The sequence below is a fragment of the Hyaena hyaena genome, unplaced genomic scaffold (assembly GCF_003009895.1).
Source record: "Hyaena hyaena isolate Hyena2069 unplaced genomic scaffold, ASM300989v1 scaffold_121, whole genome shotgun sequence".
Classification (NCBI taxonomy): domain Eukaryota; kingdom Metazoa; phylum Chordata; class Mammalia; order Carnivora; family Hyaenidae; genus Hyaena; species Hyaena hyaena.
The window spans coordinates 3162227-3180283 of NW_024080753.1; the positions used below are offsets into that span (position 1 = coordinate 3162227).

Sequence of the window (18057 nt, forward strand, 5' to 3'; positions counted from 1 at the left end):
TTGTCCTGCTGGGGTTTCTGGGGACTTCCAGAACATGCGCCTCTGAAGGTCCCGACGGCCAGGGAGGGAGGTACGTACATGTGACCGCGGTCTGCCACGGGTCGAAGGCTGGGACGGCCTATCCCTGCGCCTCGCCGCGCCCTGGTGGGCAGAGCGGGCCGGCACGCAGGGGCGTCACGCAGGGGCGTCACGCAGCCGCAGGGGCATCACGCAGCCGCAGGGGCCGTCACGCAGGGGCCGTCACGCAGCCGCAGGGACGTCACGCAGGGGCCGTCACGCAGCCGCAGGGGCCAGCACGCAGGGGCCGCCGGGGGTTCTTCTCCACTTTCCGGGTGGACGTCACCCAGTGAGTGAGGCCTGCGGCTGGCCGACCCGCTGTCCTCTGACCCCTGAGCGTCCGGAAGGGAAGCCGCACGCCTCCCCGGTGGTACCCCCTGCTCACTTCCCTTCTTGAGCAACTGTTACAAGGACTCGGGCCCACGGTCTCCGCCGGGGCCCCAGGCCTGCCCAGGGGCAGCCGGTCTGGAGGGCACCTGCGCCGGTTCTCCAGATGCTGCCGCCTACTTGGCACGCTGGCCCTGCCCGCAGCCAGCGCACGCGGAGCACGACACAGGGCGGCACGCTTGCCGCACCGCAGGGTGGAAGCTCCTGAGCGCCCGCGCGAGGACGTCTGGCGACGGCGGACGGAGTCTCCGAGCCCGTCCCCGCAGGCCTGTGCCCTGAAAGGGCCCTCGCTCGGCTTCCCAGCCCGGCGGCCTTGGTACGTCCCCACGTTCACGTCATTTTGCCCCAGAATGACTTGCCGGCTCCCCCGCAGGGGCTGAGGCCTCCCCGTCAGCCCACGGCGCCTTCTGAGGGGTTCTCCAAAGCCCCCCGAAGTCTTAACACAAACGGTGGCGTGGAAAGAGCCGGACTGGAGGCCTCTCCTCTGTGGCACAGGCACCTCCTCTATATAGAAACTTCGTGATCCGGACCCAACAGCAATCGCAAAGCCCCAACATTTCTACGTCCCCAAAGAAGAAAGGGGCCGAGCCCGGCCTTTCCAGGTAAGCTGCCCGGACAATACCCTCACGAAATCTGTCCGCACCGTGTTTTCAGACTCGGGGTCGCGGTCTCGGCTTGTAGTAAGCTGGAGAGGCTACCCGTTCCCCAGGACGGCCACTCTCACGTGACAACGCTGGACGAGGAAACCCGGCAGTGCAGCAAGGGACTGCAATGGAATGTTCCAGTACCAGCTCTGAAATTCCTCTTTCCTCCAGGGCATTCCTCATTTTGTCTTGCTGGCTCACTTGAGTTAATGACTGCCTATTACTCTGTTTTCCTGTAGATCTCATCGATAAGATATTTAGAATCCAAATACCAATTTTCACTGCTATAAAACAACACTAAAGTTTTCTGATTTATAAGGCTGTAGCATGAAGGCAAATATTCAGGAATTTATTTTACTGACGAAGAGCACCAAAAGAGAAAAAAAGTTCTTGTTTGGGTAAGAATATTGTTTTTGCAAAAAACAAACCAAAAAAAGTCCCCAAGAATTATTTAAAGAGTAAACTGTCTAAAAGGTACAATTCTAAATATATTTACTAAATCACATCCAATCTCACTTTACATTTTAAGATACTCTAGAATGTTAGGAGCTGTTACTTCTGCCTGATTCTGAGTCTTACCCTGTGGTTACCCCAGAGCTGGCCCTGCGGAGACCCAGGCCTCGGGCCACCCCCTGTGGTTTACAGCCTGAGACCTGGGCCACCCGATAGAACCCATTCCACATTCCTCGCACCGGCTTGCTCAAGGCCCTCTCATCTCACAGCCTTCGACACGCTTTGCTTTAAAACTCAGCGGCACATGTGGCAGCAGCCTGCCACTCTGGTGTCCGTGTCCTCCCGCTGCCACCGCTCAGCCACGCCTCCCGCTGTCCTGCCTCTGGTCTCCCTGGACACACGGCACAGGCTTTGGCTGACCCCGTCGGCCGAGGCGCTCACATGGTTTGTCCCAGGCTCCTACCAGGATCTGTCTGGACCTGTGTCTCCTTTCACACGCGCTTAAAAAACAAATCTACACGGCAACTGTCTACCTTCACTTCTTCTTTTGTTTTAAATCCGTAACTTCAAGTAGCTTTGTCATATTGTTTATACTATCAAATGCTGCCTCCACTTGATAATGCTATCCTTAAACAGAGCGCACTGGATGGCTGGATGGAGGTTTTAAACTTCTACAAAAGTGGGTTATCACACCACATAGTTTGAGATGTGCTTCACATCTCACCAGGCTTTATAAACCCCTTCTAATCATGCAAAACAGATCCATATGGTTATTAACTGCAGAGGGATCATGAGGCACCTCTGGAAGGCACGTCAATTAAAGTTCACAGGAGGTCACCAAAATGATTCCTGGGACTGAGTTTCTGGTTTGAAAACCACTTATATGAAGCCAGAAATACCTCTGTCTCCCTCAAATGTACCCACCTGGGTCAGCTCTGTGCCCATAAAGTGAGAGAAAAGCATTTACGAAGGTGATGTGAGCCAAAATAGTGGTTTCCCCAGCAGCATTCAGATGATGAACATAAATAGGCAGTCTTTAAAAAAAAAAAATAGCACACCTATATCCTCACTGATTTGCTAGCATCGGTCTGGCCCGGATCTGGCTCATTTAATAACTCACGTAGTGGTAGAGTCAGTGTTTGCTTCAGTGGTCATCCTTGCTCCAACAAGGCGAACATGAGAAGCCAGAGGGCCGGCCCTCCCCCTGCCCCATCTGTTTAACTGGGGGAAGAGCTGCTCATTCTCAGCTAACAGAGGAATTCAAACCCTCATCAGCCCTTACTTGAGTAGTTTCTGGAATCACTAAATCTGAGGACATGTGGAACAAATCAGGTCCATACTGTAACAACTGGATGAAAGACAAAGCATACTTGGCTGGGTGGGGGCAGGGCACAGAGGAATTCCCAAAATCTGCAGGCTGCTCAGAGGTCTGATGTCACAGGACAGGACAGTGGGTGGTGAGGTGGGACCTGGCTGGCAACGGCACGGCGCCACCCTCTACCTCACGTCAGCTGTTTCTCCAGCCGGGCCACCACACGCTCAGAATGGAAGAAGTTAACTGTATTTCACGAACTGTATTTCACGAGCACCGGCAGGCAGGCCAGCTCAAGAGAACCCAAGTCAGCAGGGCCACTATGGTCCCTTGACAAGCAAGCCTGTCGTGGCGGTAATTTTTCCCTGCTTCGAGCTCAAGAAGCAAATGGGAGGCATAGATGGTCACAGACAATAAAACGTGTTGAAATTACAAGCCTCCCTGGATTCAGAACTGCTTTTACTGTGCGGTGAGCAGCCACAGGAACAAGGAGAAAACAGCTCTGCCCACCTGGGTCCTCTGGATCTCCCTGAGGGTAGAAGCAAGAACACACAGCAGAGTCCGCACGTCCGACAACCATGCATGTGGCCATCTGTCCACAACGTGGCTGCCACGTTCACCCTGAGCTCAGTTCCCCTGCTTTGGGCCTGAAGCCCCCTCTCCTCGAGTTCCTCACAGCTCTGGCAGGAAACTGCCTGTGTCTTCAATAAACTAGGAACAAGGAACGCTTACTTTATAATCAGTATGTCATAGACCCCAGGAGACAGAGTCAGGGAAACACGCCCTCCGGTGGCTTCCGAGGTTGGCCCTATGTTACAAAAAAGAAAACGGAAGATGACAATAGCTTTATAATGAGGTCCCAGTTGTGGATGTTACAATAAAGACTTTCTGTCTACTGCAGTGGGCAAAGTAAAAACATGCGTATCTTTTCCTATAATCAGGAACACCTTCTGAAGAGGGGTTGCGTGCTCTTGGAGGTCCGCAGAAATGAATGGTGCCCTTCTCACAATTCTCTTCTCAGACGCATAAAGTGAAAAATCAGATGACAGAGAACCCAATCCTACAGAAACACCGTGATAATTTTATTTTAAAATGTGTGGTTTAGTGATGTGTTTCTTTTACAACATTAAGTAATGAGATTTGGTGGGAGGCCTGGTAACCACCAGCACTTCGAAGTAGAGATGGAGGTGAATGATTCTTTGAAAGACCCGCAACACTGTCACTTGAATCAGTGATTTCTGCGTGTGACAGTCACAGGTCCTGCTAATATTCCTATGCTTTGTGGTCTGTATTCATAATCGAATAAAACGCTACATTTCATCTGGGAGCTAGTGAAAATAAAAGATTTGATTGTTTTCGTCTCCACGTTCACAGGCACCATGGACGCTACACACAGATCACTAGGGGGACGTGGCCCAGACTAGAGCCTCCTGTCCTGTGAGCAGGTGCAGGTGAGGGAGGGGGGCACCTGGGTGGCTCAGGTCATGATCTCGAGGCTTGTGAGTTCAAGCCCCACTCTGGCTCTGTGCTCACAGAACGAAGCCCCTTTAGATTCTCTGCCTGCTTCTCTCTCTGCCCCTCCCCTGCTTGCTCTCTCCCAGAAATCAATAAAAACATTTAAACAAACAAAACGATAGGAAGGAGAGGCCACACCGGGGGAGCAAGGAGAGAGGAAGGTCATTTCTGAAAGATGTACAGTAAGATATCTGCAGCTGCTGTGAATTTCCTTCGCCTCGATTCCACTGTCCCTGAACTAACAGTGAACCCAGGGAGGCTGGTCGGGGAGGTCGTTGTAAGGGAGAATCTTCTTGGCTTAGAAGGTTAAATTGTTTGTACACGGGGGTGGGGGGGAGGGTGGTGGCAAAGGGAAACATTTTTAAAACTGCCTTTCATTTTATTCTTGAAGAAACACAACTGTTGCCAGAAGCAATGGCATCCAACCTCTTGTTCAAATTTCACTATCACAGGAAACATTCTAAAAGAGGAATCCGCGGGGAAGGCTGATTTACTCCACCGGCGCGTCATGTGCTCACTCCTGCCCTGAGGTCGTCACTGCTTTCAGTTCCCACCACGCAGGAAGCTCTGCAGTGAGAGCCCCTCTCTGCTTACCCCTTATGTCTGCACAGTCCTCCTCTTTTTAAATTTTTTTAAAATGTTTTTTTATTTATTTCTAGGAGAGAGAGAGAGAGAGACAGCGTGAGCAGGGGAGGGTCAGAGAGAGAGGGAGTCACAGACTGAAACAGGCTCCAGGCTCTGAGCTGGCAGTCAGCACAGAGCCCGACGCGGGGCCCGAACCCACGAACCGTGAGATCATGACCTAAGTGAAAGTCGGACGCTCAACCGACTAAGCCACCCAGGCGCCCCAATATATAGTGTTTTTTTAAATTAACGTTTTTAAAAATGTTTTTTAAATTTATTTCTGAGAGACAGCATGAGCAGGGGAGGGTCAGAGAGAGAGGGAGTCACAGACTGAAAAGGCTCCAGGCTCTGAGCTGGCAGTCAGCACAGAGCCCGACGCGGGGCCCGAACCCACGAACCGTGAGATCATGACCTAAGTGAAAGTCGGACGCTCAACCGACTAAGCCACCCAGGCGCCCCTAGTCCTCCTCTTTTTAAAAATTAGTTTTTGAATGTTTATTTTAGAGAGAGAGCGTGCGAGTGGGTGGGAGCAGAGAGAGAGAGGGAGACACAGAATCCGAAGCAGGCCCCGGGCTCTGAGCTGTCACCACAGAGCCTGACGTGGGGCTCGAACCCAAGGACCGTGAGATCATGACCTGAGCCGAAGTCGGACGCTTACCCGCCTGAGCCCCCCAGGCGCCCCTGCATAGCCCTCTTTTAAAAACAAAGTCCCAGGATGAAGCAACCAGAAGTAATCCTAGAGACACAGATGCCACTCCCCGCCTGGAGGGACCCCTACATGTCACTCCACAGGCCAAGTTTTTACAAGTCCCCCAGACCTCTGCAGCTCCGAGAGGGCGGCAAGAAGCCCACTGGCAACTATTTCCCCCAGTGATAACCGACAGATACATTAGATTTCGTTCCGTCCTGAGACTCACAGCCCTAAGAAACAGGATCTAAGAGTGGACAGATAGAACCTGAGGCCTGAGTGCTACGGTGTCAGCGGGGTTTTCCAGAAGCAGTCTCTCCCGGTGACCCAGAGGTGCCCCCAGGGGCACGGCACCAAGGGAGGGGGACGGGCCGGGGAGGGGCTGAGCAGGACCGTGGGCTGGGACGGTCTAGCCCTGGCCGGGCTCCGTGGGGGCTCTGGAGCATGAAGTGCAGTGTGGAATTAGCTGCCCTTGAGACGGGGAGGCGGGCTCTTTTCTTCCCCAAGTGAGCCGGTCACTGGCTGAGCGCTGCCCCGGGCGGGTGTCACCTCCCGGGCAAGGGGAGCCCGGTGAGCCGAGGCCATTCCCCAGGCCAGAGGAGGGGCGGCTGGGGGCTCTCAGCCGCCAGCACTTAAGGTTCTGGGAACTCGCACCGGCACCGCAACAGGGACCCGGGTGGCCCAGCAGCTCGCACGGCCTCAGCACGCTGGGCGGAGATCGCCGGCGTGGAGTCAGGAAGGCAGGACCACGGACTCCGGAGGTCCTCTACAGTCTCCCCTCGCGGGGCGGTCGCGACGATCCGTGACTGACGGCGGGACCTGTGACGCCCTAGCCCGTCACCCGTGGCTCTGGGGGAGGGGCCGATGGTCCCCCCTCAGCTGCGGTTGTCTTGCTATTTCCTGTGCGGAGAGCAGCAGCCAAGTCCGACTGGCCAGGGGCCCCACGAGGTGGCTCAGCACAAGCCTGGGAAAGGTGCTATCGGGGTGCGGGCCAGGCCAGGCCACAGGCAAGTGTGTGTGGGGGGGGCGGCTCCCGTGGCAGAGGCCACAGACCTGGGCACAGGACACGCTGCAGGCGGCTCCCCGTCTGCTCGCGGCTCCCTGGTCTCCGCTGCTCCTTTTCTTGGCTGAAACGTCCAGGAGAGGGGAGGTGACAGCCTTACCTTGGACCCTGTGATGCTTCCACATAAAACCTCCAACCGTCGGCTGTATTTGGAGACCAAGGAAAATGCTACCATGTAAAGTTTATTAGGGGCACCCGTAGAGGCGGGCTCCCCAGGAGGGAGTGGGCTGCGGGCAAGCAAGCAGTTCCCAGCAGCGCCTCTGGTTGCCATGGTTACCCCCCCCCCCTTCAGCAGGACCCAGAGGTTCCTTTACGGATTCCCCAACCTCTCACCATCCGGACAATCCCCGTGTCTGCTCAGCTGGGGGAGGGCTGTCCCCGAAATCTAGTGTTTGTTGGGTCGATTTCTGCTGCTCCTGGGGGTGGGGGGTAGTGCTGAAAATGAAGTGGGCTCCCCCCCACGTCCTCAATCCGCCTAGCGAGGGAACACGGTCAGTTCCTCAGGCAGTGGTGGCGCACTGTCGGCACCCCACGCGGAGGAAACTCCAAATCAGATCCTCCCTGAGATGGGAAGGAAGTTGCTGAAGCCGTTTCCACATGGTGAGCGGCGAGGCAGAGCGGGCATGACAGACAGCCCAGGGTCCCCCGCTGCCAGGCTACAGGAAGCCAGACGCCGTGGGTCTAATGGCCAGGACACCAGACGTGGACTCAGGAACCTACCAGCAGGTGTTTTTCCTGCCAATTAACTTTCTTTTTGACCCCAGGGAAGTGACTCCAATTCCTGCCTATCAGCTTCCTGTCCTGCCCCTAAAACGCTAGGGCTCCAAATACATACCACTGGGGACCTGTGAGCTGGGTTGTCTCTGCCCTGAGTCACTTCATAGGACAACAGAGAGGGCATCTCGGAGCCACAGGGTCACCTTCTGGGCTCATCCCAGCCTGGGCTGCAGCCAGGCTCCAAGGAAACAGAGTCCGGTTCCACTCAGGTCCCTCTCAGGATGAGGGCGAGGCCAGAGGTCTTATCCTTTCTGCCTCGGATGTGCCATGGACGCATCCCTTCCTGTCTTTCCCGCTGCCCTCAGGCAAGTGGGAACAAAGCTCCCAGCCCTGTACCTGGCTCCTGGGTTTGCTCTAAAACCAAGTGCTCCTCAGCAAGTGGGCAACACTTGGGTATGTCTGCAAGAGGAGAGACCAAGGAATGAAGTACAGATAAACGCAACAGGAAATGCAGTGACCATCGTAATGGACAATGTTGAGTATCTGGCAGAACACGGAAAGAAAGCATTCTCAGGAAGTCAAAGGGAGGAAGCCTTGGGGTCAAAGGTGGCATAACGCTCCTGCTAGAAATTCCAGAATAAATTCATTAGCTGAGATTCTTTGAGAACGTGGGGGTAGCAGATATACTCCATGCCCCTGCCACCCACCTCAGACTGTTCCCAACACCCTGGCTGACTTCCGGCTGCCAGACAAGGCTGCTGCCTGTCACAGGGTGGGAGCGCCAGGGAGTTGCCTGTCCCTACCCTCAGAACCCCAGAGCAGACCTCAAACACCCAGCCCCTTCCCGTAACTGTGAGGTGAGTGTTTCCCACCACTCCTGAGCCTCTCCTTGAAGGACGAAGGCCTCCACAGTGGTGGCTGGTATGATGAACTGACTGATGGCCTCTCCCGAGTCACTTCCTTTGTCATGTGACACTGCAGCCTCTCCCATCAGGAGGTGGAGTTTATTTCCCCCTCCCTTAAATTCCATTGGCCCTGTGACTTCACTTTGGCCAACAGAACGTGGCAAGGAAACTAGACCTCCCGAGTCCTTGGGCATCACTGTTCTAGATTCCAGACCCCTGCCACACCGTAAGAGTAAGCCTGGGCTAGCCCGCTGGAGGATGAGAAGCCATGTGGAGCCAGTGGATGGACGCCAGCCAACAATAAGCCAACCACCACAGACAGAGGCAACTGGCCAGTCAGAGTTTGGCTGCAGACCCACGAAGGGACCCCGGAGACCACAAGGCCCGAACGGCTGAGCCACAGAATCAGGAGATAAATAAATGGCGGTTGTTTCAAAGCATGAAGTGTTGAGGTGATGTGTTATACAGCAATTTGCGTTGTGAGTTGCACTATGATGCAGTGAATTTTCCCTATTTGTTTTTACCCAGCCCGGTATATCCACAGTGCGTGCTCTATTAGTATTTGCCACATAAATGAATATACTAGCACTGTGTCACTTCCTGTCAGGTGAGGAGACGCTGGCCACCCTGGACGGTACCGCGTCTTTCAACATCCCTTCCAGTGTGTGAATGTCTCTTTGCTTGCCTGACTCTGCTGATTACCCCCCCAGGGGCCTAACTCCGACCCTCTGCTTAGGTAACTCCCACACAGGGGCCACCCACATGTCCACTCAGCCTTGCTGTGGTCCTGAAATGTGGGAGACACACCTGCTGCCTCTCATGGGGGAACCCACGTCAGAGCAAAGGCAAATTCATTCTGAGAGAGGGCAGTGAATGATCAATCCTGCGACTCATTCAAAAACTATTCATTGGGGCATTTCATTTTTCTTTCAAGAATACACCCCTGAAAAAACCATTCCTGGTTCCAGAGATTCTAGAAAGAGTGACTACAAAAGCCAGCTGCTCCCAATCAACAAACTTCTTTTGAACTTTTCTCCCCCAGATCTGGGACAGACAGTGAAGAGAAAGAACAGAAAATCACGTGGTTGATATTCTGGCAAGGGCACAAGTTTTCCACGTTTCTGGCCAGCTTCCACTCATCCTCCTTCATAAAATAACGACAACAACAGTGATGACGATATGATGATGGTAACGACTGAGGAAACTGCTGACGTGCCAGCCCCGAGCTCATGGTCAAATCTGAGTTCCGCCAAGGAGAGGAAAAGCCAGCCTATGCGGATTAAGAATGTGTGACTCAGGGCAGAGACCACCACTGACCCAGCAGGACGGGCACGAACATCTCCAGGGAGACAAGCTGTTGAACAGAGCTTCACAGGTCTGACAGTAGGTGCGGGAGCACGAGGCACGGACAGCGGGAAGCCATCTTGATAATGTCTGCCTCAACCCGTCCACCTCCTTTCTGAAAGGAGCTTCTCACTCAGAGGATGACTTGCTCCCCAAGGTCCCCAGCCATGGTCCTTCTGGTCCGGAGCCAGGTGATATCTGACCCCACCAGCGACTTGAGGCTAGTGTACAGGAGGAGAGCAAGACGCAGACGCGGACACTCCTGCTTTCATGACTTGGGCCAGTAACCTGGCTTCCCTGAGCGTCCGTATCCTCCCCATGAAAAAGAGTGTAATAATATTTACTTCTCGGTGTCACTGAGAGGATTAAATGAAGCAATAACACCTCGCGTTTACTCAGCGCTTACTATGTGCCAAGCACTTCCGGAAACACTTAAGTATGTTTTACTCCATTAAATACTTGAAATAACTTGCTAAGGTGTCACTATTATTTCTCCCGTTTCATAGATGAGGGCACAGGCGCAGAGGCGGTAAGCAACCTGGTCGAGGCTACACAGCGGTAAGATGCTACAGTGTGTTTAATGTCTACCAACGGCTCTCTGGAGTGTCCGGGGCACGCCAGCTGCTCCATAACCAGGGGTCTCTTCCCCTTTACCAGACAAGACTTTACTTCTCCTGCAGCCGTGCCATGGACGACTGGCCACTTGAACACTTTTGAGAAGAATGATTTGTTTCAAGTTCTAAACAGCTCTCTGGGCGCAGCGACCCTCCTCCTGAAGGCTGATTTTTCATGGACGGAGCCGTCTCCCAGCCAAGGGTTTGGGGAAATGCTCCTGACCCCGCACCCCCACTGCGATCACAGCACAGATAAGGCTACAGACACTGGACCATTAAATGTGGCCACTAGATGGTTCTTCTAACTTCGTAAATATTTTACTGTGTCTTTTGACTTCCCTTAAGAGTTCTTCCCCTATTCCAGCTGGCTAGCCAGAAGGCACTGAAATGCTGCACCCGTCTCCTCTGGGATGCCCTAGATAGACGATAGACAGATCGACTGCCATAGTCTATGTTTCTTTTTCTTTATCTTAATCACATGTGATACGGTCTTAGGCACTGTGAGTATTCAGACAGACAAAACAAAACAGTTGCATCATTTTACAAATGGAGTTTTAAGTTCTGTTTAATAGAAACAATCTAAACAGCTTCATCCCTATTCCTGGACATTTTGGAAACGGCGTGTTTTGGAAATAGGCTCAAGACCATTAAAGACTGTGAACCTCTAATTAAAGAGTTTGATTGTTTTAGGAGACAACGGGCCTGCCAGAATTCATGCTCTCTGGAGAGGAAAATAAAAACATCATGAGTCCCCATCACAGAGAGCATTTCCTGGCTTGATCCCGGCCACTCTGGGGGACCCGATCATTCCCAGATATCTTTCCCTCCGTCTTCTCCAGACAAAGCCTCCTCAGTCTGGCTGTTTCCAGCCACAACACCTTGTCCCGCACTGTCTGCCCTGTCACTGGAGGGATCTTTCTCTGTTACCACTTTGCTTCAACTTTTCAGTACAGTGGGTCATAGCGAACACGAGAGCCAGGGTCTAGAGGTGCTGTGAAAGTCAAACATCATGGCCAAGTTGCCCTCTTGCAACAGCTGGGGAGACACCATGGCAGAGATCAACAAAACATGTGCCAGTTCCATGCTGCCAAGGGGGCTTCTGTGCCCGGACAAGGGGCAGTCACTCCATGGACCTGCCCCAGGGACTGGGGACTGAGATGGGTGGGAAGTCGCCGACTCGAAACTCAAGCTTTTGCTGATGGAAGAGAGGACTAAATGACCCATTCCATGTCAATCTGTCTCTCTCAGTCTTGCCACACCCCTCCCTGTGCTCTCCTGACCCCCTCCTTCACTCCTGACACCTGCAGATCTTATGGGAATCAGCTCTCCACGCATCCATGCCTCTGCCCACACTTCCCCTCTGCCCAGGATGCCCGCGTCCACCTTCTCTGGGAAGCTGCTCCCTGGCCCCAAATGACCCATCTGTCTCCGAGCAGTGGCCAGGTGGTGCCACCATCACCCAGTTGTCCCCTTCCACCCACACTGCACGTCCCAGGAGAGCAGGGCGCACACACCGTTCATATCTGCAGCCTGGAGCCTGGTTCTTCCTTAACTTGAACAATGAAGGGGTGTGCATCCCACCTGGACGATAACCAGAGCAGCCCGTTTCCGATTCTGGCAACCAAGCCTTTGTCAACCAAACCCAGACCTTGGCTCCACCAGGAGTTTACAGACTGTGCCTTCTCTCACTCTGTGCCTGGCTCTCCATGAGGGTCTGGAGAAAGGCAATGTAACTGGAACCACCATTTGGTTTTGTATCTTTCCCTCTCCAATTACCGACTAATGTTTCTCTGATGACTCTTTTGGGGACAGCTATGGGCCCAAGATGCAATGAAGGTTTAATGGGGATCCGAACAAAAGGCTATTTTGAGAGACCAGGGGGGCCTCCCAGGAAATAACTCATCCTAAGGAGAGGCTCAGAGCTTTTGTCCAAGGACACTGCATCTGAGATCCAGAAACTCTCCCCACCCAGCCTCTAGGTCTCATGTCTGAGTTGAGGGTGATGGGTTTATAAAAAAGGCATTTGAAAGAGCCCTGAAAACTACAAGGTATCAGGAAAGAGAGCTGCCCTCTTCTTTTTTAAAAATTTTTAATGTTTATTTTTGAGAGAGAGAGAGAGAGAGAGAGAGACAGAGTGAGTGGGGGAGGGGCAGAGAGTGAGGGAGACAGAACCTGAAGCAGGCTCCTGACGCGGGGCTCGAACCCACAAACTGTGGGATCGTGACCTGAGCTGAAGTCAGACGCTTAACCGCCTGGGCCCCCAGGAGAGCTGCCCTCTTCTTCATGTGGTAGAGCAGATCCCCTTCTGGGTCCCGTGCTTATGCGCTTTGCTGTGTGACTGTGCAGCTGCCTCACTAACGGGACACAGAGTATTTTCCTTTCCCCTGACTTTGGGCCTGACCGTACGACGTGCTCTGACCAACAGAGTTAGGCTGAAGTGAGAGTGGTGACAGTGCGCCCGGTCTGAGCCCAGGCCTCAGGGTTACTGCATGAGTCGCGTGCCCTTTGCAGTGTCACCGTGCCACAGGAAGACTGTGCCTGTGCTTGGCGACTCGTCCAGCGGGACAACGGACGACACATGAAGCAGAGCTAAAGCGGGTCACCAGAGCCTAGAAGAGTTCAACCCTACCCTCTGGTGACCCCTGTACGCACAGCCAAGTCAGCCAAGGTCCCCCTGAATCCGACCCTCCACTGACCTGCAGATCCATGAGATAAGTGATTACTGTTTTAAGCCACTGAGTTTTCAGGTGCTTTGTTATGCAGCACTTTTCTGTGGCTGTAGCTAGCTGATACATGGGGGGGGGCTGGGCCCTGGCCACCATACCACTCATTCTCCAATTATCAATTAATGGGCTCACAGAGCAGAACTCGTTCTGATCAACACCCCAGAGGGGCCAGGGAATGGCCGTGGAGGCAGTTTTAAGCACAAGGTGTCTTATTGACCATGAGCCTTGGGTTTTTATCTTAATACATGAAAAGCACAATCGAACAGAGGTAGATTTGACTGTATCCGTTAATGGCAGCGAGGACATCAGGACGTCCATAACCTAATATTTAACCTCGGAGCAAGTGAACATTTTCCCACCACACAGAGTTTTCTGATCCAAAACAAATTTCCAACACTTATAGCCTGCCTCAAGACAAAACAAATCCATATATTTTTGTTTCATGCTACTTTTTCCTTAAAACATTTTTTGGAAGACCTATTTAAAACTAAGAGTAATGACCTGATAATTTATGAACTTTCTGTAGAACTGGTTTCTCATCCCAGGAAGTTCTTAATGTCAAAAAATTCTAATTTCCATTTCATTTCTCCGAAGTAATCTTCTAAGCTTGGCAAAACACATGCCATTTTCATTTACTACTCGCATTCTAAGAGACAGTAATGTTAATTAATATTTAAGTGGTTTAGAAGAGTATTTGTTTTAGGGGGAGGAGGGTGTTACATCACCTTCTGCCCAAAAAATGCAAACAAAAGAATCTTCGTGTTACTTTCCTTTGATGAATAATAGACTATTTATCAACATAAGTAAACATTCCACTGCCATCACTGGTTCATGAGGGGATATTTCTTACATTCCACTTCCATTTCTTACATTAACTTTCATGGTTACAGATAAGGGACAACGGTGTCTGGGTGGCTCAGTCAGTTAAGTGACTCCTGATTCTGGCTCAGGTCACGATCTCACCATGGTGAGATCAAGACGTCGGGCTGCACCCTAGGTGTGGAATCTGCTTGGGATTCCTTCTCTTTCCCTCCCTCCCTCCCTCCATCTCTCTCTCTCTCAAAACAAAAGCAAAAACAAAAACAAAACCCAGGGACACCTGGGCGGCTCAGTTGGTTAAGCGTCCAACTTCGGCTCAGGTCATGATCTCATGGCTTGTGAGTTCGAGCCCCGTGTCGGGCTCTGTGCGGACAGCTCAGAGCCTGGAGCTGCTTCGGATTCTGTGTCTCCCTCTCTCTGCCCCTCCCTCCCTCACGCTGCCTCTCTCTCTCAAAAATGAATAAACATTAAAAAAAAAAACCTCAAAAAAACAAACAAAAAAACCAAATAAGGGATATAGAATGACATTTTAGAGAATAACTATCACAAGTGATGACTGTTTGTGAGAAATGGTAATAAGCACCTGGAGAGCCTTTCTGGCCCCCAGGCTAAAACAACCTTTCAGAAGAAACTGTCTCAAAGGAAACCATTCTCTGAAATATGGCCAAGTGACTCAGGACCAGCACCTTCGTCCTACAAGAAGTCTAGAAGGAAAGGTTGGCTGAGAGGAGGCAGAAGGCCTCTGTGTGGTGTGCCTTTGCCTGGGGACCCCACACTGTGGAAGAACGCCTGAAGCAAGGCGGACTGTCCACCGGAGTCAGGACAGCCTGCCCCTCTCCTTCCCCTCCCTCCACAGAACTTTCACTCGTTGTCAAAGCAGATGCCCCTGGTAAGTGCGGGATGAAAAATGGAAAGAATCTTTATATAACAGGACGTCGACTTACAGCAAGTGTCCCAATTAAATCCTGGCAATTGCTTACGGTTCAGCCTAACACAACGAGTGGACATAAAATAGCTCCCCGTCTCCCCACAGCACACAAATACGCACGGGAAGCAGAACGATGGGCTACACTGTCAGGTTTGTGGAACTAAGTGTCCACGAAACAAGAAGCAAACGATCCCGTCCGTTTGACAGCTATTGCTCAAGTGGCCGTCTAACACACGTCCCTCTGAGCTGTAGGGTCCGGCTGTGACCCACCACCTCTAGCACCCCTCTGTGCGGGCAAATCTGCACATTCAGGCTTCGGGCCTGGACTCGAGCCCAAGGTGGCTCTCGACACGGGGTGGCCGGAGGGGCACGGAGTTACCTGGAGAGGAACAGCTGACCCCGAAGCCGCAGGTCGGCCGCACAGTCCTCCGAACGGCAGTTCCTTTCAAAGACAGTCTGTGAGGGAGACACAAGAGGAAGGGCGACGTTTAGTGGCAAAGGAGTGCAAACCGCCCACCCTGTCCCCCGGGCGGCGGGAGCCTTCCTGGGGGGCCACAGGCCCTTCCCCCGGGAGGCCCCAGCGGCGGAGGCCTTGGCTGCAGAGCGCCCCCCCGCCCCATTCACTTCTCATCTCCTGAAGCTCTTCTTCAAGTCGCTTCCTCAACACGGGCCCATGGCAGGTGTCCCTTCCATCCCTGAGACGAGCTTCCAACACTCGCACACGCGAGGCACTAAATCCAGCTGCGCAGGGAATTCTTCGATCCCCGTGAGGTCACTTCCTGCTGTCTGCTGCCTGGTGGGAGGGGGCTCTGCCTGAGCCACAGGGTTTTATAATGTTCAGTCCAAACAGGAAAGTCAAAGGCAACGAGGCTATTAGGCCGAGGGCAGCACGCCGGGGCCGAAGGGACCCCCTCCGGTGTCTGGGGGTGGGAGGCAGCCTCTAACCCAGGGCGGGCCTCAACGGTAAAGCCCACCCTGTGCTGGGGCCTAACGCGCGGTGCGTCCACGGGGCGTGCGCGGCGTTCTGGGCCGCGCCTCCCCGCGGAGGCTGGCAGGGGAATCGGGGGCGGCCTGTTGGGAGGGGTCTCGGTTCTCCCCTCTGGGCCACAGCGGGCTTGCCGGGCCCCCCGTCAGGCTGGTGTCTGGCTGTCACACGTGTCCCGGACCGACAGACACTCCTCACCACTGTTAAGCGGCTCTGATCACTTTTGGATTTTGGGGACAAGGGCCTGTTGTCAGTTTTTAGCTGTAAGTCATTTACGATGAAACCTCTCCTCCGTCACTGCTCAAGTCTGTGGGTTTCCCGCCACAGAGCACGGTCCCCGTGACGTGCTCCCTCCCGCGGGGCGTGTCCAGGCGGCTCCGGGGCGCCAGCGTGCACTCCGGTGCACTCGCTGGCCAGCGGACAGTCTAGACCTTCCAGACGGACTGATTTTGCCCTATGGAAATTCATACTCCTGTGTCAAACTTCCAGAAGAGTAAAGTGGCCTGGCCAGCATTCCCTGCCTGCATTACAGCGGGGGAGAGACTCACGGAAGGCTTGGGCGAAAAAAAAGGAAATTCCCATGTTCTTTTGGACACTGCTGGGGGAGGGAGAGAGCCAGGCCTCCGGGAGGCTTCAACCGAAGGCTCTGTTCCGTGGCAGCCCAGGCAAGGAGAGAACAGGAGGGGTGGCTGTGGGCTACACGGGTTCCTCGGGCGACAGAGGCAGGCTCTCCGAGGCCAGGAATGAGGGAAAAGCACCAAACGGGGCTTTACCTTCAAGCTAACGAAACCGCAGCCTGAGGGTGTCTCGCTGTCAAGCCCTGACTGAGGCCTTGGACCCAACTGTCTTTCGTAATTTCCACGTTTTTCTTCAAGAGCACTTTCCTGCTGACGGGCTCCTCCTCCGCACGCATCCTCCCGTGTCTCGGGCGACAGGGACAGTGTGACTTCCCCACCGTTGGGGGTGCGGCGGGAAGGTGAGAAGTGCTGAGAGCAGGACCTACGTCACCCTGTGGCACGGGATCTGGGAAGACCTGGCCCCTGCCCTCCCCACACCACCCCTCTGGCTCCCTCGTGCCCGCCACCCCTCAGACGGGCCTCCACTGCCCCCAGATCCCCCGCCTGGCTCCCCCGCTGCACCCTGCCAGGGGCACCTCCGTACCTCGTCCCTGAGCCTCCCCCCACGAGCTCAGGCTCCCGCTCCAAGCTCTCGAGGCTCTGGGCTCTCTCTCTCCTGCTGCTGCCCATCCCTCACTGCATCATTACGTGTTTCCTGTTTGTCTCCCCTGCTAGAATTATGCTCCGGGAAGACGGGGGCTGCATGGGTCTTGTTCACCTCCGTGCCTGTCCCCAGGGCCTGGTGAGTTGCAGTTGCTTAGTCAACACTGGAGGACCACATGGTACTCTGAGGGGGTGACCCCTGAAATGGGGAGCCAAAAGGTGGACGCCCCAATCTGGGCCAGTGCTAATACACTTCTGCTCTCTATTTCCTGTCACTGGCTGAGGTCTTCCAGTGCTGCAAATTTCCATCCAGTAAAGACAAGCACTGAGTCTTCCATAGATAGATAGACAGACAGACAGACGGACAGATAGATAGACAGATATACACACACAGGCATACGGATACACACATGTACGGATACACACATTCACACGTTATGCAAGCGCTTACACTCACCAGCTAAAATTACACACGACCTGTCCTGAGAAGATAAAGTTCCAGCTTAGACATTAGCCCAGGACTCCATTTCCACAGTCGTAAAAGGAAAATAAGCCAAGGCTGTAGGCAAAGGCTCCCAGGCCGGGGATGCACTTGTCTGCAGGTTGAGCAGTGAAGACAGAGGCAAACAAGAGACCTGCCCGGCGCCCCAGGGAGGCTGAAGTTGAATCTCCGAGTTCCTGGGCTTCGGACCTGATTTGTCTCTCTGGGCAAACGGCCATTTTGTTTCCCGAGGAACTGAAAAGCATCTCCCTGGGACAGAACCGGGGCAGACTGAAGCCTCAGAGTGCCAACTGAGCACACTGAGTTTCCAGAAGCAAGTAAAAACCACTTCTACTTCACGAAGCACAAAGGATTCAGGTTCCCTGTGAAGCCGACAGGCCAAATTCTCTCCCAAACGCCAACCAGGGCCTCTGAGGAATTCCTCTGCCCACTTTAGCCCCCGTCTCCGCAGTCTTCTGGGCAGACACAAGCTTGGCTGTCTGAACAGGACAAACCCCTCGCCAGCTGGACGCATTCTCTCCCACCTCCCTCCAGCCTCCACCTACTGGTTGGCA

The 18057-nt window shown here is 53.7% G+C and overlaps 1 protein-coding gene across 2 annotated transcripts in view; it reads right to left on the bottom strand.

Moving 5' to 3' along the window:
• ITGA9 (integrin subunit alpha 9) overlaps positions 1-18057 on the bottom strand; it is a 326966-nt gene that overhangs the window by 126086 nt on the left and 182823 nt on the right. For both annotated transcript variants that reach the window (XM_039237208.1, XM_039237206.1), the window contains one exon: positions 15176-15252. In XM_039237208.1, coding sequence (XP_039093139.1) covers positions 15176-15252 — 77 coding nt within the window. The remainder of the gene's footprint in view (positions 1-15175; positions 15253-18057) is intronic.